This window comes from Netta rufina, assembly GCF_964035555.1.
Source record: "Netta rufina genome assembly, chromosome: 11".
Taxonomy (NCBI): Eukaryota; Metazoa; Chordata; class Aves; order Anseriformes; family Anatidae; genus Netta; species Netta rufina.
Genome location: NC_140134.1, coordinates 5,646,249 through 5,665,850, shown reverse-complemented (window position 1 = coordinate 5,665,850; position 19,602 = coordinate 5,646,249). Strand labels below are relative to the sequence as shown.

The following is a 19,602-nucleotide window of genomic DNA, read 5'->3' as shown; positions in this document are numbered from 1 at the left end:
TCCCCAGGGCGGTGGTCACGGCACTGAGCCTGTAGGAGCTCAAGAAGCATTTGGGTAATACTTTCAGACAGGTGGTGTGATTTTTAGGTAGTCCCATCTGGAGCCAGGAGTTGGACTTGATGATCCTTGTGGGTCCCTTCCATCTCAGAGTACTCTATGATTCAGTGATATTTTTTTTATATTTCTGAAAAAGTGTTATTGGAGAAGATTCTGTTTATCAAACTTTAATCCAAATTAATCAGAGACATATAGAAAAATAATATTTTTCTTTTCTAAGGTGCAGTTAAAAAGGAGAAATAAGAGTTTGGTTTCTGAAATGTTGAATACTTAGTGTTCAACATGGTAAATGCATTGTGGTCATGTTTCCTGGCTCAGGAGCACATGCTTAGCCCGTTGTTGCTCCTGAGATTCCCCTAGCTGCTCTGGAAAATCTGGGTCTGCGTTAGTCTGTGTGTGTAGCAATCTCTGCTCTGTGCATTGACCGTGAGACCTATAGGGACTAGAAGTGGAGGGTCTAGAAGGATCGCACTTGGGGCATACTAACAGCAGAACTGTCTGCAGAACACCTTGCAAGAGATCTACCTGCACAGTGTAGGTGGGAGAAAATAAATAACTCCTTGGTAAAGGAAGGAAAAAGCAGCTTTCCCGTTATTTAGCCATGTATTCTGTATCACGTTTCCCACATAAGCTTTAAAAAACTTCAGCGTAGTTTCTAATGGCAAAATAATTGTATAGTTTGTACTGATGGTATTTAAATCATTTTCTTCTGTTATCGAATCAGAATCTGGACTCCATTGCTTTATGTATGCTGCAGACAAAATACTGCAATTAATTATCTCTTCTTATTTAGTGATGGACTCAGAACTTGCAAGTTCCTATTTTCCATGTTATGAGGTTAAAGTTTGACCAGAGAAAAAAATTGCTTCCTTAGCTCTATAGTTTAGGAATAAGTAACAATGATAGAATGAGAAGCGATGCACTGAAATGATTTGTATTTGGCATAGACCTCTGCTTTCCATGAAATAATTTAGTCATATTCTTTCTTGTTCTTGGACCTATAGCACTGATCAATACAATGAGATGATTTCCACTGTTGCCATGTCCATGGGTTGCTGGGCTTCCCTCCCTGTGTCAGTTGTGTGTATCACCTGGTTTGATAGCTTTGTGAAATACATGTCAAATCAGTTTCGTCCCAGAGCATCTTTTTTTTTAATGTTCAAATGTGTTGACTGCCTATGAGATGACATAAACAGTAACATATGTAGAACTGCCCTGAGCCTCGTGGCCAGAAAATAGTGTATGAGAAAGTGGATACCAATGCTGAATTGACTTGCTGTATTTCCAGCTTTCCTCCGTCCACCCAGCTTATTGTGCCAGGAATTCATCTTCTGGCAAAGCGTTCTCAGGTAAACGGAGACACCCTTCCACTGATGTATGTATTATTTTTCTTTGCTAAGAGCCAAATACTCGGGAGGGTCTGTAATAAATCAGTGTTGTTTTAAGCTGAAGACCAAGATTTACTACGTTGTTGTCAGCTTGTATTGGAAGGGAGAACAAGTGAAAAATTTAACATTTCTACAGGGCTGAACCAGTTCCACGGGCAGCAGAACAAGGTCTGTCTGGTTTGGGCTCTATCCAGTATCCGTACTGTAATGGCCACTGAATGAATCAAAGCCTACCTTCTCCCACCCTCTGCTCTCTCACTTCGGTGTGGTAACTTGGGTCTCTGTGCCCTGCGTGCTGGGCCTGCTTCTCATCCCCGTGTCCACTGAGCGGCCGGCTGGCTGGCCTGGCGCTACAGAGAGCTTTTGTACCCCGCCGTTACCTGCTTTGCAGTAGGACAAAACTACTTTGGATCTCCGCTCTATCCAGTTGTCTGCATTTGCTCAAATATTATTGCGTTTGAGACTCAGCACCTTTGTCAGGCTTGCTGGCAGTCAGACTGGTGTAGAAGCTCCCCGGGGAGAAGGACTGAGAGATGTTGAGCCAGAGGAAGATGCTTCTAAACTAGGGCACCCAAGAATGCTTTGCAGCTCGCATAACTGTGTGTTTTGAGTTACAGTATTCAACTTTACCACACAATGCATCCAAAATTCTTGAAAAATTCCACTTGAAATTCAAAACAGCTTAGAAATATTCATCAGTTCCAGCTTTCATTGCTAGGAATTAAAACTATTTAGCAAACAAAAGGAGCGGTTATAATTCTGTTTCAACTTTTGATTATCATGAGATACAGCGTGGTTTTTCTCTAGAGATATCACAATCTGCTGTTTTCACTTAGCTGTCTCATAACTATTCGAGTTCTTGGCAATTGCCAGGAGTGCAAGGACTTACAAAACATTTCTCATTATGCCAGCTGGAGAAAAGAATGGGATATTTGCACATGTGCCTTTTACTAATCTGGCCATTCTGACTGAAGTGGTGTCTAGATTAGAAGATAATGCAATTGCATTTATCCACCCATAGGATTTGGGCCAAATGTGTGCAGAGTTTCTCTGCTGGACTAACTAATGTGCAGCTGAGCTGTGCCAGAAGGCTCAGCTATCACTTTCAGAGACAATAACAGCCAGTTCCATCAACTTCTGAAATATAAGAACCAGATTCTAACTGAAATTATGCAAGTTAGCCAAATACCATAATCTGTAGGTTCTGTGGAAGTTGCATGGTTACAGTATCACATGCTGCACTGGAAATGTATCCCTCCTGGAGACTACAAGTTTCCAGTCCTGAACATTGTTTGTTATTTCTTATTGCTGTTATTTCTTAATTCTTGGTTTACAGCTATTACCGGTAAGGAGTACTTCCTGACGTTACTGAGGTATGGTAGAATATATGCTGCTAAAAATTCAAACCATGCTTTTTCATTGGGAAAAGATACTGTAATCCTTGTGAAGCCTGTGGTGGCCACTTACAAACTTCAGTGTTACTTATGCCCTGCCTTCTTTAAAGAAAGAAATTAGAGATGTGTAAATAACAATATGAAAAAACACAACTACAAGTTACGTGTGTGTGACACTGCTGATCAATTCTTAAGCTATTCTGAATGACAACAGTTACTTCGAGGTAGTGTATTTCTAAAACAGAATTTCAGATTTGCAACTGCATCTGCATTTCATATATTTTCTTCATAGATACAAAACATGCATAATTCCTACTCCATTACTCTATTCTTCAGCGCTGTTCTTGATCTTCTCCCCGTTTCATTCGGTCTACAGTTGTGCGAGCCCGTCTGCCCTTCCTCTGCATTATTTTCAGAACAAACTTGAAAAATGGTAAAATTATATGCCATCGAAAGCTGCATAATATTTACACTGACTTTTGTAGAATTGGGAATTTGGTCATTTCCTCCCGTCCTTTCTACTCCAGAGAAATAGCTGTGTAAGTCAAGAGAGAACGATCTTTTTATGGATTATTTTAATAGAATTTAGCAAAAACGTATTTGAGATTGATAACTAGGGATTATTGCTAGGTAAAACTAAAAGGAAATATAAACATTCTTTATCATGTACTGTCATTGTGTAGGTTAATTGTGTAAGCCTTGTAGTTTAATTCATTGACAGAATGATAGGAAATCTGTCTCCAACTGTGTTCAGTTTTGGGCCCCTCTCTACATGAAAGATACTGAGTTGCTGGAATGTGTTCAGAGAAGAGCAGCGAAGCTGTGAGGGACTGTAAAGCGGGACTTCTGAGGAGCAGGGGCAGAAGAACTGGGGCTGCTTGGTCTGGAGAACAGGAGGCTGAGGGGAGTGCCCTTTCTTCATGGAAGCGGCGGTGGTGAGGCACTGAACAGGCTACCCAGGGAAGTGGTGGAGTCCCCATCCTTGGAGGTACTTAAGAGATGTGTGGGTGTGGTGCTTGGGCCATGGTTTAGTGACTTGGTAGCGTTAGGCTGACAGTTGTACTTGATGATCTTAAGGATCCTTTCTAACCTAAATGATTCTATGATTCTATTTTTAACTGTTGTGACTCTTACGTTCACCAAATACTGTGTTGGCCTTTTGATAACCTGTCTCCTACATTCCCTCAAGCATGAAGTGCTGAAACAGACTACGCATAAATTATAATGACAGTGTTTAGGAGTGATGCCATTTGTCTTATGATTTATACTCATTATATTCCATTCACTGTGATGCAAACTGGAAATCAAAACACCCTTGATGGAGAATCATATTGTCATGTCTTTAACTGTGCTAGTGGTTTTGGGGATCCTGACACTCATTAGTATTTGCATATGTAGTTAACAACATAGCTTTAAAAATATCTGCCTGCTCTCCTGACTTCAGTAAAGCATATCATGCTAAAGAGGACTAAATGGATGGGGTTTTGTGCTAAAGACCTAGTAAGCATTACACTAGTATGAAGATCTCATTCCTCTCGTTTCATCTTATTCTTTCATTTGCTTCCCACGTAAAATACTGGTATGTTCTATAAGAAAGGCTTTTAGAAACTCATTGTGTCCTCAGGGTAAGTTATTTAGAGTCATATCTCAACATTGGATAGTCTTGCGTCCATGCAACTTACTTCCTGTGGAAAGCATGGCAATCATGTAAACATTATTAATTCTATATTTACGACTAGCAATATAGTGACTATATATGACTAGTAGTATTAAAAGTTATCAGTTGTTCAAAAATTAAGGACACCCATTTGAAAAATGTGAAAAGTCTTTTTCTTGATTCAATGTTAAAAAGGAGAAGCAATAGTAGAATAAAAATTGAAAATTAAACCCAAGATGAAATGAGGAGTGCCTTCACCTTGCCATGGGAGAATTGCACAAATGGTGAAATTCTGCTTTAATTTCCCTTCCTACTTGCATCATCTAATCTGTTTCATGAACACCCTATTTCAGAAGTTGCTTCTCATATATAGACGTATTTTTACCATCTTTCTTAGTAGCTGGGTGAGTATAAGATTTTTTTAAACAAAAATCCTCTGATCAGTCAACACTACTATTTTTATCTGTTTTCAGAAAGTCCTTGGATTTTCAGTACTGCATAGTTTTCCCCAGGAGGATTAAGTATGATATGTGTGAAAGCAATCGTGACATAGCAGCACAGTAAATTCTACATTCAGTATAGAGTACAAGTCACTGGCCTTGTATATATAATCACCACGTCACTGTATGCATGTTTTGTATTAACTTGCATATATCAGGGTATCAGAGGTTAAAGTGTGAGAATAGTGTAGTCAGCATGTTTGCTTCATGTTGCTTCTTATTTCATCAAAAAGACTTAGAAAAGAGAAAGAGTAGACTTGCTAATGTGTTTTTGTTTCATTTGACTGTTACCAATATGTGTCAGGAAAGGCTGTAAAAAAACATAGGGAGACATTCCGGCCTCTTTGGATAGAAGCAAAAGATGAATACCCTTCTGTAACATGCAGATTAGGTCTGAAATTTATTTGAAGACTTTATTGAAAGCTCTTGAGACTGAATTCTGCTGTAGTGACTGGGCCTGAAATAGATCGTATGGCTATATGATAAATCAGTTCTGTTTCTCAAAGCCCATATAATTTATTGCATCAATAGTTAATTTTCTGCTTTGTTGCCCCAGCATTTTCGTTGCTGATGCATCAGCATGGCTTTTGGAATCAGAAATGTGAAGGAATAGACATAACTGGATGAAGAGGGAGCTGCATCAGCAGGGGAAAATTAAGCAGTTTAATGAATACTCCAAAGGGAAAATGACTCACTGCTGCCATGGCGAAAAATGAGCATTTCTGTTTATACTAATTAACTGGGAACCTTTACCTTTATGCAACTAAGTAGCATTTTCTTCTGGCAGTTTGAAAAATTAGGATTTTTTTCTGGCACCTGAGGAACTCAAAGCAAGATGAAACTGCTCTCTCTGAGGACAAACTCAGAACTGTCATGAAAGAAAGACTTGATGTTGACAGCAGTATTTTCATATGACACTTCGTTGTTGCTGCTGCTTTAGTCGTTTTCTGATAAACTGGTATATAGAGAGGAAAAAAAAGAGAAAATTATACAAGTGAACCAAATTGTCTTGCCATTGTAAAGGAAGCTTGGGAAACACCTGCCCAAAAGTAGCAAGTTCAACAAAAGGCTGAGACAGCATGTATCAAAACCATTTATGTATCTGTGTCAAATTTGGGAAGTACTTGTGACCACTGCTCTTTCAGGAAAGCAACAGACATTCATGAAACAATATTTTCAAAGTCCTATTTTGATGCAATTAAATTTCAAATTCAGTCAGCATTTCTCAGAATCAAACTAGATAAGTTAAGGCTCTGAAAGCAAGAGCGAACCATTTCATTCTCTGTCTTTGTTTGCTGAGCTAGTAGACGTAGTACAACCGTAGATAGTATAGAAAGAGCCACCAGTTGTCTGGTTTTAGACCACTTCTAACACTGAGCAAGGGAGCTCAGAAGGTTGTCAGAAAATCTAACATGAAAAATCGGGAGAATGCACTTCTACTTCAGGCAACAAACGCTTGGAAAAGTTGACAATGATAATTTGTGTCCCATTAATGCGCCGTTGAAGTTGCTGAAACATCTCAGTGCATAATGCAGAATCGAAATGTAGATTGATCGCAGCATACAACTGACAAAGCACAAAATGCCCTTGTAGTTTAGCTTTATTAATTCATTAGTGTTGGATTCACTTATAACATAGTCATAAAGACAAAAGAAAAAAGGTTTTCAAACTATAGGATATTCCCAGAGAAGCATAAGTATTTTAAACTAGTCAGATGATTTTGCACTAAAAACATGGTTAAATGAAATAAAGAAGACAGGAGGAGAAGGCCTTAAAGAACTATCTTAACAAATGTGTTCTAAAAGCATTTTATGTATTTATGTCCTTGAAAGTAATTGAATTCTGAACATCTCAGCACTAGGTGATGGCACGAAATCCAGGAAAGGAAATTGCCCAGAAACTGAAGTAGAACTGGCAGTGGTATTTTTAGTAATCCTTCCGGATGAATTGCAGAAAAGTGGCCAAGCAAGATGAATAGCAAAAAGTAAAGGAACTTGGAAGGAACTGCAAGTAATGTAGTTGGTGTATACTGTGACTTATGGATTATTTCTAGGTTGTGGTATATATGGTAAGTTTATTTAATGATGTAAAATGTATATTCTGTACTGCAGGTCTGACAGCCATGAAAGCACAGTACGTTTTATAATAGTGAGCAGTTTAAATTAAACGAACAAAAAAAATAGTTGTATCTGAAGTTGTCTTCAAGTACTATTGTAGAGGGGGCTTTACAGTCTGTGCACGTTAAGAAGCAGTGAGTTATTTTAGTGAGTTATATTGCAAGTCTTGCAGCATGGCACCTGGTCAGCAGGCTGTAAACTTGTGCTGGTCAGAGTTAGTGGGCAGCTCGATGCAGTCCAGCTGTTGGACTTTTCCCAGTCTCTCTTACAATTGCATTTCACACTAACAATTTATGTACTGTTTTTCAATTTTTACTGTGAAACTAACTTTTTTATTTCACATGCAATTTCACTGAAGAGCATCTTTACAGTTTGGTAGTACAAGATGCACCATTCTGCCCTGTTATTTTTGTTGTTTTCTTTTTTCTCCTGTGTGTGTGTTTTTTGTTTGTTTGTTTGGTTGGTTTTTTAAATCCAGTATGTAAATATTTTAGATTTGTCTCTGAAAGCTCCATATAACCAGTTTTCCTACATGAAAAATAAATAGTAGAAGCTGTGTGTTTCTTTTGCTCCTTTCATCATAATGCTTATTCAGAAGTGGTCATGTTATTTGCTGCAGCTGTTTCTGGGCAATTTCTCTGAAGATGCTGGAAGGCCTTGCTTGCTTCTAAAGAAAATGAGTGTAGCCAAAACATTCTAAAACATTAATTCAACTTAAATGGCAAGAGAAAACTTAAATGCTTATTGAAGTAAAACATGAAAAATGTGCTCTGAATGTGGCAAGTCAAGTGAAAATCATTGTGGTGGGTTGTAAAAAATAAGACAGTTGCTACACTTTCCCTGAGACACGTTGGTTTAATTGGCAGCTGCAAAACAAATGAGGCTGGAGAGTGCCATACGTCCGACCCACTCACCTCTTCTAGCTGCCTCTGTTACAGAAGTTTATCACCTTACTTTTTACCATGTTTTATCACTCCTTGACTTGAATCTTGAGTGTGTCTGCAGCTTGTCAAGGTCCCCTGGAATGAATTACCAGTGGGACATTTGCAATTTACTTCAGCAGCACAAGTCTTCACTTTGTTTCCCTCTGACCTCACGTGCCAGCACGCAGTCAGCTCCCAGAAGAGAACTGCTCTTCCACAGGGGCATCGTGCATGCTCACGTCAGAGCTTGCACGTCCCTCGTCATGCTGGAGTGCTGCTCCCTTTGCTGGTGGGTAGCCACGTTTTTGCTTTATTGTTTTTCTGCTTCTCTCCGTTTGAGTCGGGACACTTTATTATTGTTTTAATATACAGGAAATAACTTTGGTCCTGTCTGTCTGAAGTCTCTATGTGGTTTGGAAAGCAATTAAGTAGGATTTAGGACACTGTTCTCCCAGACATAAAGACCTTAGGACAGAAAATAAATATGCTATGTTATTCTGAATATTAGTACTGCTGCCAGGTTTAGAGGTTTCTTTTGAGATGGGAAGTTATTTTTAAATGATTTTTTTTTACTTTTTTTTTATTATTATTGGTATTTTGCCTGTACACTGTGATTTTGGGTGAAAATCTACTGCAGTTAACTAGGTACTAGACCCACACATAACATTTTTCTCTCCAGCTTTTCCAGTATGAAGTAGTTAGAAAAAGAGGAGTCATTCAGCAGTAAGTTTATGAAATATATCAAATTGTTACATGAATCAGGATATTTCCATTTTTCTGAAGCACAAATGGGACTTTTGCTGTGTTATTCCTTTGGGAATAGGGAATAGATAGTAACTGATTTATCCCAGAACAAATGGGTTTGTCAATGGTAAGGAACACTGCCTTTTTTTCTGTATAAGCTTTGTAACTTCCTGTTACAGAGTTAAAACTTTTATAGAAAGTTTTGGTGCTGTCTGGATGATATTTTTCACAACAATAACGGGCTCTTTTTACTTCATTTTTACATACGCTCATTTCACATCTTCATATACTTTTCTAGTTCAAACCTTTTTTGTTTGTTTGTTTTTGTTTTGTTTTTAAGTGTATCCAAGAGCATGAAGTAGTTACCAGCATTCAGAAGCCAGAGTTTCAAGAAGGCTCGGCATGTCATGAGCTAGAATTGAGAAAGTTGGCAAGACTGAAAAATGCCAGGAAAATGAACTACAGTAATAGAACTATCTTTGAAGTACTAGAAAATTTGAATTATTTCATTTTTTTTCTGATCTCAATGGTGTAGTTTAAACCAGGATTACAAAAGCTACGGTTAGAAACCATCAAACATCAACTTCTAACCAGAAATACTGACCTTCAGAGTGGATGTGAGGTCATTGCTTACAGAGCCGCACTTAGCGCATCAACTACCTTTGATTTATTTTTTCTCTTGCTAATTTTTTTCCAGTTGCAGGGGAAGCTGCATAGAATCAATAATCAGGAAGACGGGAGCTGCAGACCATCTTTGCAAGAAGAGCAGGAAGCTGAACTGTAGGAAATCAGTGTTCTTCAGATACTTGAAATGCAAGGCTTAACTTACAGCCTACTGAGATTTTGCCATAGAACGGTAGCCCAAGCAGAAGTGTTGCTTAGAGTTTGTAGCTTGAAACACTCCACCTCTCTAGTGCAGAGCAGCACTGTAGGTCGTTGCAAACAACACAGTTTCAGTTAAGAAGCTGAGTCCAAGACAAAAAACAGATGAAATCAGCTACAGGCTGTATAAGGAATGAAAAATTCCTCATGAGGAATCAAGGGTAAAGCTTTTCATACTCTTTCATGCTTCAGCTAAAAATATTAACACCATAAAAATTCTTCAGGGGGCAGAGTTGAGGTGGTAGCTGCAGGGTGATCACAACATAAAAGAGGTACATTTTCTCTTTATATGGGGAGGCCTCCTTCAGACCTGTCATATGATGGATTTGAAATGAAAGTTTTGTGGGCTTACAGTTTCCCAGACAGCCATCTTTCTACAGCTTCATTATTAACAACAATTTAATCTTAGCCAGCATTCTTTCTTATTTCTGATCTCTTGATAACTCATTTGTTTTATTTCTTTAGCAGCAGTTAGAAATAATATGCAGATCATAAAATATAGCTTTTAATGCAAGTGTTCCATATTAAAATTTATATATATATATATATAACTAGTATCCAGTACATTTTGCATAACAGATTTATTTGCAAGTGTTTGAATTAAAATGTAGCAAGCATAAATAGTGTGTGAAGTGTGGATGGATCTCATATTTAACCTCTATTCAATAATAGGTGAACCATAATTTTTCTTCTAAGCACTATATGAATGATGATTATGCCATTTTCATGGCTGATGGAAAAAAAAAAATGTAATTCAAGTAATATCCACAGGACAGAGGTAATTCATTAATGTTAAGAAAATGAGACCTGGGAAGCAAGTGTTAGCTCTTGGGAAAGTAAACATGTAGCATTAGAAAAAATAAATAAAATCAAAATATGTGAATACATTTTTACAGAATCTGATCCTTAGCCATTAATGCCATTTAAATTTTTGAACTGAATAAATTATGACCAGTATTTTTTTTGTGAGCCACAAGTAACAAATTCTTGGTTATGCCACTTGTTTTAATGCCATTTTGGGAATGATACAGAACTACTTTGCTTTCCTTCAAAACAGTCCAAAAAGAGTCCAAAAAGGCAGAAAGTTCTCCATCATGACTCATGCCTTCTGAGCTTGTGTGGGTGCAACTCTGTGCAACTGCTAAAATCCACTGATTTATTTTGCAGAGGGCAAAATAAAAGTCTGAAACTTCAGCAATTAGGACTCTTTATAGGGACTAGTGATCCAGGGACAGTCCCATTCATTTCCTGAAAGTAAAGATGGCAATTTTGACTGACCGCATGAAGGGCTTCTTACAGATTCAGAAGTGGCTGTAGCCAACTGCTTTAATCTTTAACCTTTCTACATCGTACATTTTACCCAGAACCATGAAACCAGATACATTCTTTACAGTATAGAGAGAAGGCACTGCAGTAATATAAAGTCTTAAATTAATTTATCTACTTCAAAATCTATTCTGTTCAGTTACTGCCATGTTTCTCTTTTAAGAAAAAGAACATTTGATCTTACACTTTTTCTTGTACAAACTGGGATACTCCTAACAATTAAATTTATTTATATTTAAAGTTTGGAGATTGCACACATGTTCTCATATAATTTGTTACCCCACTTTGAAAAATAGGTTGCTGGGTTGTTAGCATCTCTAGAGGCATGGCTATGTCAGTTTAGTGCAGGGAGGATTGATAGCGCCCATGTAATTGCAATTAGGAGTAGTTAGATTATATCTCATTTTCTGCATATAAGACAAACTAAAGTAAGCTGACTTAAATAACAAGCATGACTTAAGATTGCAACTGACTAATGCTTGAAGACTGATAAAGTCTTCCATTTCCAACCATTGCTTTTTCATAATCAAATAGCAGGAAGGACTTACAAGAGGCACAGATATGCGATTGTACCTAAGCACTATTTACAAATTTTTTCAAAAACACTATACAGTCCGCTTCTGTAGACAATTTTATCAAGGTGATGCAAATTTAGTCAGCACCAAATATTCCCACGGGGGAAAAAGACTTTGAGCTGTGAACTGAACAAGAGAGGACACTGTCCTCTCTGGTATGTTCTGTTCTGATTCCTTCTGTGCCGGATTTTCTTTAGGCCTGCATATCAGCAGGTACCTCTAGTAGGGTTACAGGCATGGTTCTGTGGATTAAGCTGCAGTTTGTTGAGTTCCATGTATTTGCTGGAGACCAACAGATATTTGGTGAAATTTCATGAGCTACTGTTCAGAATATGCAATTGGTAAATAGAAAATAATTTGCTCAAGTTAGAGGCCTTAACTTAATATATACAGGATATTATAAGGTTCAAACCTTAAATATCAGGGTGTTCCTTTGCAGTTACTTACTTGTATAGATCTTTTAAAAATCTACCAGCCCTTTCTTGAATTTTACTAAAGTGTTTACCTCGACACCTTGATGCATTGTGTGAGGAGTATTCCCTTTGAATTTACAAACCTTTTTTAAAATTACTTTCCCTTATTTGGGGTGCAGGGTGTGTATTAATAATTGATTTTTTAATCAGTATGCTTATATTTGTTTGCATCTTTGTAACTATGGAATTTTCCTCTTCATACAAAACGTTTTCTTTCAACAGAGGAGTGCTAGAGAACAATGAAATTGGGGGGTGGACTAGATGATATTTAAAGGTCCCTTCCAAGACAAACCGTTCTATGATTCTGTGATTGAATCCAGATTTTATGCTTCCCACCTAGTATCTGATTTACAAGCCACTTTTCCTTATGCAAGAGATCCTCGTGGCATTTTCAGATGGCTTGTCATTCCACACCGTGCTGCAGCTAAGGGCTCTGCAGGTGCTCTGGCAAAGAAAGTGTTTTGAAAAGGAAATGGAGAGAGTAGCCAAACAGCTTCATGAAGACTAATTGGAATATTTGGCAAACCAGGACATTCATGTGTCCATAAACTGACTGGTGCTTCTGCATTGTCTATTGTAATGGTTTTCTGTATCTGCGTTCTATTGTATATAATTCCTAAAATTGTCAGTTCAGTGGGAAGGCAGGCGAGGAAAACCACTTCCTTGGCATTTGCATGTGCTTGGTGTGTGCTGCTGGCTTGGTCACATGGCATCCTCTGAGAAACTGCTGAAAAAGATTACCAAGCTATCTCTAAATTGTCTTTCTTTTCTTGCAGCATAAAACTATGAGTATTCAGGAAAAGCTTTCTAAACTTGATTTCTTTTATAACTATGAATTTAACTCTGTTTTTAGCAGCCACACGACACCAGTACATGAAGGTGATTTCCTCTGATCAAAGTCCTTGTGTTTCTGTCCCTATCCTCTACAGCGTTGCGGAGTCGATCGGGACGGTCCATCATCAATGGAAACTGGGCGATTGATCGACCTGGAAGATATGAAGGTGGTGGGACAATGTTCACTTATAAACGCCCAAATGAAATCTCCAGTACTGCAGGGGAGTCATTTTTAGCTGATGGCCCAACGAATGAAGTCCTTGATGTCTATGTAAGTTTCCTGTAGCTAGGTTAATCTTCCTAATGGAAAATTTGTTTTTGCTGTTAACATGCAACACTGTAATTGCATTCATTGCCCACACTTTGTTACTGTATTGTTCCTTTAATCTTGAAACAGTATTCTGGATATTTTGCTATTGTGCACTATTAACCCTAGTTTGCTCCAGACCCTAGGAAATCTAAGTATCGGTGAAGCCTTTCTCTCTGACTTTACTGATTTAGTAAAACCAATTTTAATTGTTCAGTAAAATGAAAGTAAAGCATACAGATGTGGGTATTTTGGGGGGACTAGTTTTTTTCTGGTTACTTTGGTACTCAAGCAAATTTGGAGTAGTTTAATTTTACAGTGAACCGAATCAAATACCTAAATCAGATGAGGCCTCTCACAGAGTGATACCATCTCAGTTTTCTTTAAAAGAAATGTAGGTCTGTAGGTCCAGAAAACTAAAGAACGTGTTTTTTGAAGTGGGACAGCTTTAATAGGAAGCTTTAACATGAAGATTATAAATATAATAGCTGTTAGATAAGGTAAGTGAGAAGTCAAATTGTAGTCAGGATTGGGGAATTGTAGTGCAAAATCTATTTACTTCAGTTGGGACAGGTTTTTATTGCATCATGTTGAAATAAAAATGTAATTGGACCTGATTATAACTTATTCTAAGACAAATGATGTGTTTTGAGGTTATACTTTTCATACAGAAAAGTGCAATAGTTGAAAAAAAGAAATGGAATGGTGATACTGGTTGTTTCATCCAGCTATGGCTTTTTTGCCATTAAGTGCAGTAAGTGATGGAAAAGTGCACGTGCTGGGTTGTTTCATAGAAAAATACTAACTACCCTGATTCCTTAGCTGGAAAAAGTTAGATGTTGGCAAAGTCATTCTCCATCTGCTATGTGATGTCTTATTAAAACAAATAATAATTATGCAAGCATTACTTCTTTTTGGATACTTTCTGATTCGTGGCAATGTAAGACTGGCTAAAACCTGGAAGTGACCGGCTACCTAGACTCTGCAGTGCAGACTCTGCGTTTATAAAATATATATGTGCCACTGTGTGTTTACATGATACTGTCTACTGGAGTTTTCTTTAAGTTTTTATTGCCATCTGATAGATGCCTAGTACACAATGACCCAGAGAGAAAAGAATCAAGAAATGGATTAAATAGATATTTTCAAAGAAATATCATAAAAAGACTTAAGCTTAATTATATCATAACCTAATGTTTTAGTTTATGTTTAGTCTCTTTTTTTCTCCCCCTTTGCTAGCGTGATGGACACAGCTTTATTAGCTTTGCTCTGGGGCTGCTACTGTGGATTGTCACATCTAATTTGACTGGACTCTTATCTGAGATGTTTCTTGTAGATATGAGGAATATTAGAATTCATTATTAGCTGACAGAATAGTGTCTTTGTATTTTTTAGTACAATTGGGAAGATAAATATGGAGAGTGCTAGCTGAAAGAAAATCGAGCATCAGCATGACACAAATTCTTTTATGTGTTTGAAATTTGCAGCCACATATGGATATGGATGTCTTTTTTTCAGTCTTCGTCCTATGGTTCCTGAATCATGCAATTCTATTTTCATCTGTAGTCTCAATCTTTACTCTTTGTGTAGAAAAATGAAGAGATTTGCAGATGGGAGCCCCAAATGGCTTTCTGTTCCTTCTTCCTAAGATCATACTGTCTTTTTTTTCCACTTTCAAAATGTGGAGGAAAAGAGATACCTAGGTACATAGCACAACCCTTTTCTTTTTGGCCTATGGTTTATCAGGACCAGAGAACTACTGCAAGCTCTAGTGTTTCATGGGTTTGTTTCTTTTTTTGTTTGTTTGTTTTGTTCTGTGTTTTTGTTTTTTTTTTTAATTATTATAATTATTACATTTTGTTTTGCTGTTCTTTGTTTTTTTTTTGCTTTAAACTTATTTCAACTTAGATTACTTCAAGGCATCTGCCTGACCAATCCCCACAAAGAATTTAAGAGTAGAAGCAGTTCTGAAGTAATCAGAGATAAATTAGTGAAGTTAGCAGCTGATGGCATCCTTACATTTCTAACGTGAGTGTTCCCAGACTCTCAGCAGCACAAAAAACTGCTGAGAACAGAGTATGCTGCTAACAGTTTTAAAAGCATTCATAAGATTATATCTTGCTCAGGGTTTATGGTACCTGTCTGCTTAGGTGAAAATACAGGAACCGACTTGGAGGCATGCTCATGTCAATTCCTATGGGGTTGTGCAGCATGCAGTCTTCTGAAACCACTCGGCTTTGTTTTCATACTTAAACCAGAAAAGTTTGAAGTTCCCACCCATGTTCATAAAGAACACTTCAAAGAATTGCTGTGGCTATATGTAAAGACGTGGAGTCTGTCTGCAAGTACATTACATTTTTATTTGGCTGAAACCTACCATGGAAGGATGCAGGAGGGTTGCACAGGCACTCTTCAGTTGCTGTAACAATTCTTTGTAACCTGTTCACTTCATCTTTGTTGAGCAATGCTTATGGTGAGAATAGCATAATAGTGACTTGCAAGTTGGTTGTTGAGTCTCCGCCGAGTGGTGCAGAGGTACCTGCACAGTGATGAAAGGAGCAGTTGGATTTGCAGGTGCTCTGTTCATGTACAACTGATAAACCTTAAAAAAGGCAGCTTGATTTGCAGATCAGGGTCTGTGGTATTTATTTTTCTGTGCCTTGTTTCTTCCTTGCTCGTGTTTCCTAAGGCATCTGTCAAGCTCTTCCAGTCAGAGAATATTTTGGTGTCCTCAGGACCATCTCCTCCTGCTGTCCAGGCTGGTGAGAAGCCAGGCCCTGCCCTGCTTGCCCAGAGCCTGTCAGCTTTACAGTTGTTAAGGAATATTTAGAGAAACAGTGTCTCTGCCATCACAAGCTAGTTCAGTTTGCAAACATAGTAACCTGTATTGTCTTATTTTTTCAGGAAACAAATTGTTTGTTTTTTCATTTTCAAACACTATCATCAACCTTTATTTCTATCATGACCAATGATAAATAATGTTACACTGTTGATCAGTTCAAGTACATATTTAGTATTAGTAATATAGCAAGTGGAAGAAGTGACTGTATGGCTGTTTTTCTTTTTAGATGATACATCAGCAGCCTAACCCGGGTATACATTATGAGTATATCATTCCAGGAGACAATGTCATTAGTCCTCAGTTGCTTGCTCACAGGAGGCCAGGTAAAATACCACTATTTTCTAATACTAAATACATTCTGTTACCCAGTAAGTTAATGGAGAAATTCATACTGTTAAGTTCAGTGTAAATGCTGCCATTGATCTGGGAGAGGCCCGGAATTCTCCCTACTCATTGGAAGAGATGTCTGCATAGATCTCTGAACTGAAGTGAATTTATATTGTCCTGTGTAGTGGGGAATCTGGTCACGTATTTATATTTTCAGTAATAATTTTGTTGTTAAAATTTTAACCGTGGCTTTACTTGAGCTGGAGTGTTGTAATCATGTCTCAGAAATGAAATCGTGCATGACTTTTCTCTTCAGAGCTTGAGCTAATTTCAAACAACCCTTCTCAGTTTCTCTTTCCTCTCCTACTTGGAGAGGACCAAATACAAAACTGGTACCTCCCCAGGCTATAATCTGGACAGATCATGCTCCTGATTCTGTGCTATGGCAATGTGTTGTACTTACCAATATGCAATTCTGAACTACAGTAGAAATTGTACAAGTGATTTTGGTCCTACTTTTACTGTTCATGACTTGCTTTGACAACTTTCTAAGTGTTTGTGCAGTCTGTTTGTAACAAGGAGCAACTGTACTGTGATATGGGGAGGCAAAAAATACAGAGCATGGTACACAAAATGCTCTAGGAAATTTTGACAGTGCACGTTAATTCTACAGTGTGACGGGAGAATCTTCAGTTCTTAACGTATTAAGATCTTAAATTCTTATTGTATTAATGTTCTCTGTAATGCTGGCTGAGACTTGGTTGTCTTAATTTAAAACAACACAGTCTTCACAGAGCACTGTTAGGAAGTCTTTGCATAGCAGATTAAAGCTGCTTTCCAGTTTAATGATGCTGCAGTGTTCTGAGTATTAGTGAATGAAAACAGACTGATAATAGCACATGAGGCTAATTATGCTAATTTTTTTTTTTTTTTCACATCATAGGAGAGCCCTTGAATGGTCAGTTAGAAATGCCAGAAAGTACAAATCATGATGAGGAGGATTTGCATAGGGAGATGGACACTCTTACTGGACAGGCAGCTGGAACTTTTCCAGTTATTCAGCCAGGAAGATTTCCTTCTCATCAGCCAGAAAACCAGGTGCCTGCTGTGCAGCCACCAAGACAAAACCGAGAGCACAACTGGAAACAGATTGGAAAAACTGAGTGTACCACTACATGTGGGAAAGGTAAGTGCTTCATACAGCATGCACAGTAAATAGATGACCCACAGGAGGGTTCCAGTGTGGGAGAGAAGAAACATGGAGGGAAGAAGCAGTGTTGAATATTCAGCAGCACTGCTGTACAAACCATTGCTAGACCCGTTTTTTTCTGTTAACTTTTGAGCAAAAAACATACCTATGCTATGAAGTGTGCATCTATTTAAAACACCAGAAATAACAAAATTTAAAATATAAAAAATAAAAGAGTACATACAGCATTTGCTTCTGAAGGGAAGTATTTCAGGATTTTATGGCAAGCTGCTGTCTCTCACACCCTTGTCACACAGCTGCTTTCCTCAACATTCTTTGGCATTCTTTATCCTTCCATCCTCTCCAGCTTTGTCTGATACAACCTCCATGTTTTCTGTGCGTTTGTCAACAGCTTTCTGATCTGTATGGGAAGATTTCACAGAGATTCCATCAGATATATCTTCACCTCCTTGAGCGTTGCTGGAACAGCAATAATGTGCCTTTAGAAAACTAGGGTTTTCATTGGGTAGAAGTGAGAAGGAAGAGGAGAATGAAAGGGGCTGGTAATCAGTGAGCGTATGGGAGGTGATAGATTCCCTGTCTTGGGCTTCCCAGGTTAATCTTTGCCATAAGATGTTCACAGTGACCACAGATTCAGTAATGCATGACATAATCAGTTTTGGGGAAAAGTAGACTTTTGTATCTTAAAAGTGAAATTTGTTTTTACTGTACATGGCGAGCCATCAACACTTCTGAAAAATCACAGAGCTTTGAAGTAAAAGACCTACCATTGAGGGAACTCAGCTAGGAAACTCTCACCAGTTCATCTACATTGAGAACATTCACTTCCTAATTAGTTTCTTTCTGTAGTAATAGAATGCTTTATGAATTTGGTCCAAGGCCAGATGAGTGTCCATGTTACAGATACAGGTAGAGCTAAAAAAAAATAAGTAACAACACATCGATATTGACACTCAAAATTGCTTCTCGATTGCATAAATGTTTATAAATATACTAGAGACTTTTTTCTGGTAGCAGAAAATATGTGTCTCTGAAGGAAAAGTCAAACCAGGTTATATGGGCTGATAAAAAATTGATTGAAAATCATCAGAAAGAAATCTTGTACTGTTTAAGGCTTTGTTTTCATTTCATGTGAGCAGTCTTGTTTGTTTTTTTTTATTCCTTTTTCCATGTTTTCTTTTTTTCTACTAGTTTATTATTTCTTAATACAAAAATGTAGATGATACCCAGTCTTTCTTCTTTTTTTTTCTCTCAAAACAAACCTTTCAGAGTCAAGTATTGTTAGGAATTTTTAAGTTGGGAATAGAAACAAGGAAAGAAAATGGATTTTTATGTTAAATAAGGAAAAGGAGATGATAAATTAACAGTTTTGATGAAAAGCTGAGAGATTTCAAAGCACTTTTTATTAAAACTTGGAGAAAAAAGAGAAGGCTATTACTATTTTTAAAAAGTGAAAATGCTTCACATGAGAACTTCTACCAACTCTTGTCCCATATTTCCATTTAAGACGACTGAGAAAATAGGTGTGCTAGAATGGTATGGAAACTTCTACTGAATCCTGTCAGGGAAGTGAGGTATCTTTAGCACATCATCCCTCTCTCTCTTGTCCAGAGAGAGAAGGGGCTGGTACACTGCAGTAAGTATGGAGAGTTGTCATATTTAACAAGTCTGCAGTCAACAGTAATATTTCATCTGTAAGATTTATCTTACAAATCATCTCAAAACTAAGGTGAAGTGAGTAGTATTTGGATGTGTTCATTTCCAAGATAACTTTACAGGGTGGAGGTTCGGTCTCTTTCCAGAAGCAGAAAAGGATGACTGCTAAATCTTTACTCTTCTAAAGCATATGTTCTGGCCTGGCTGCTTGGCTGCATTTTTCCACTTGCTTGAATACATGATGTTTGTAATCTCTGCATAGTGATGATTTCATGCAGACCAAGCAGCGTGTTTTCTCAGCCTTTAATACAACGCCATGCTGTACTCTCTATATACTAAGCACTTTTCTTAATATTACAATGTAAACAGTATAGTTTTCACTTATGTTTG

The 19,602-nt window shown here is 37.7% G+C and overlaps 1 protein-coding gene across 1 annotated transcript in view; it reads left to right on the top strand.

The window, feature by feature from the left end:
• Nucleotides 1-19,602, top strand: part of THSD4 (thrombospondin type 1 domain containing 4) — a gene marked incomplete at its 5' end in the record, with an annotated part of 107,570 nt that overhangs the window by 67,882 nt on the left and 20,086 nt on the right. Inside the window, 3 exons of the mRNA XM_084293174.1 lie at nt 12,966-13,141; nt 16,246-16,342; nt 17,290-17,532. Coding sequence (XP_084149300.1) covers nt 12,966-13,141; nt 16,246-16,342; nt 17,290-17,532 — 516 coding nt within the window. The remainder of the gene's footprint in view (nt 1-12,965; nt 13,142-16,245; nt 16,343-17,289; nt 17,533-19,602) is intronic.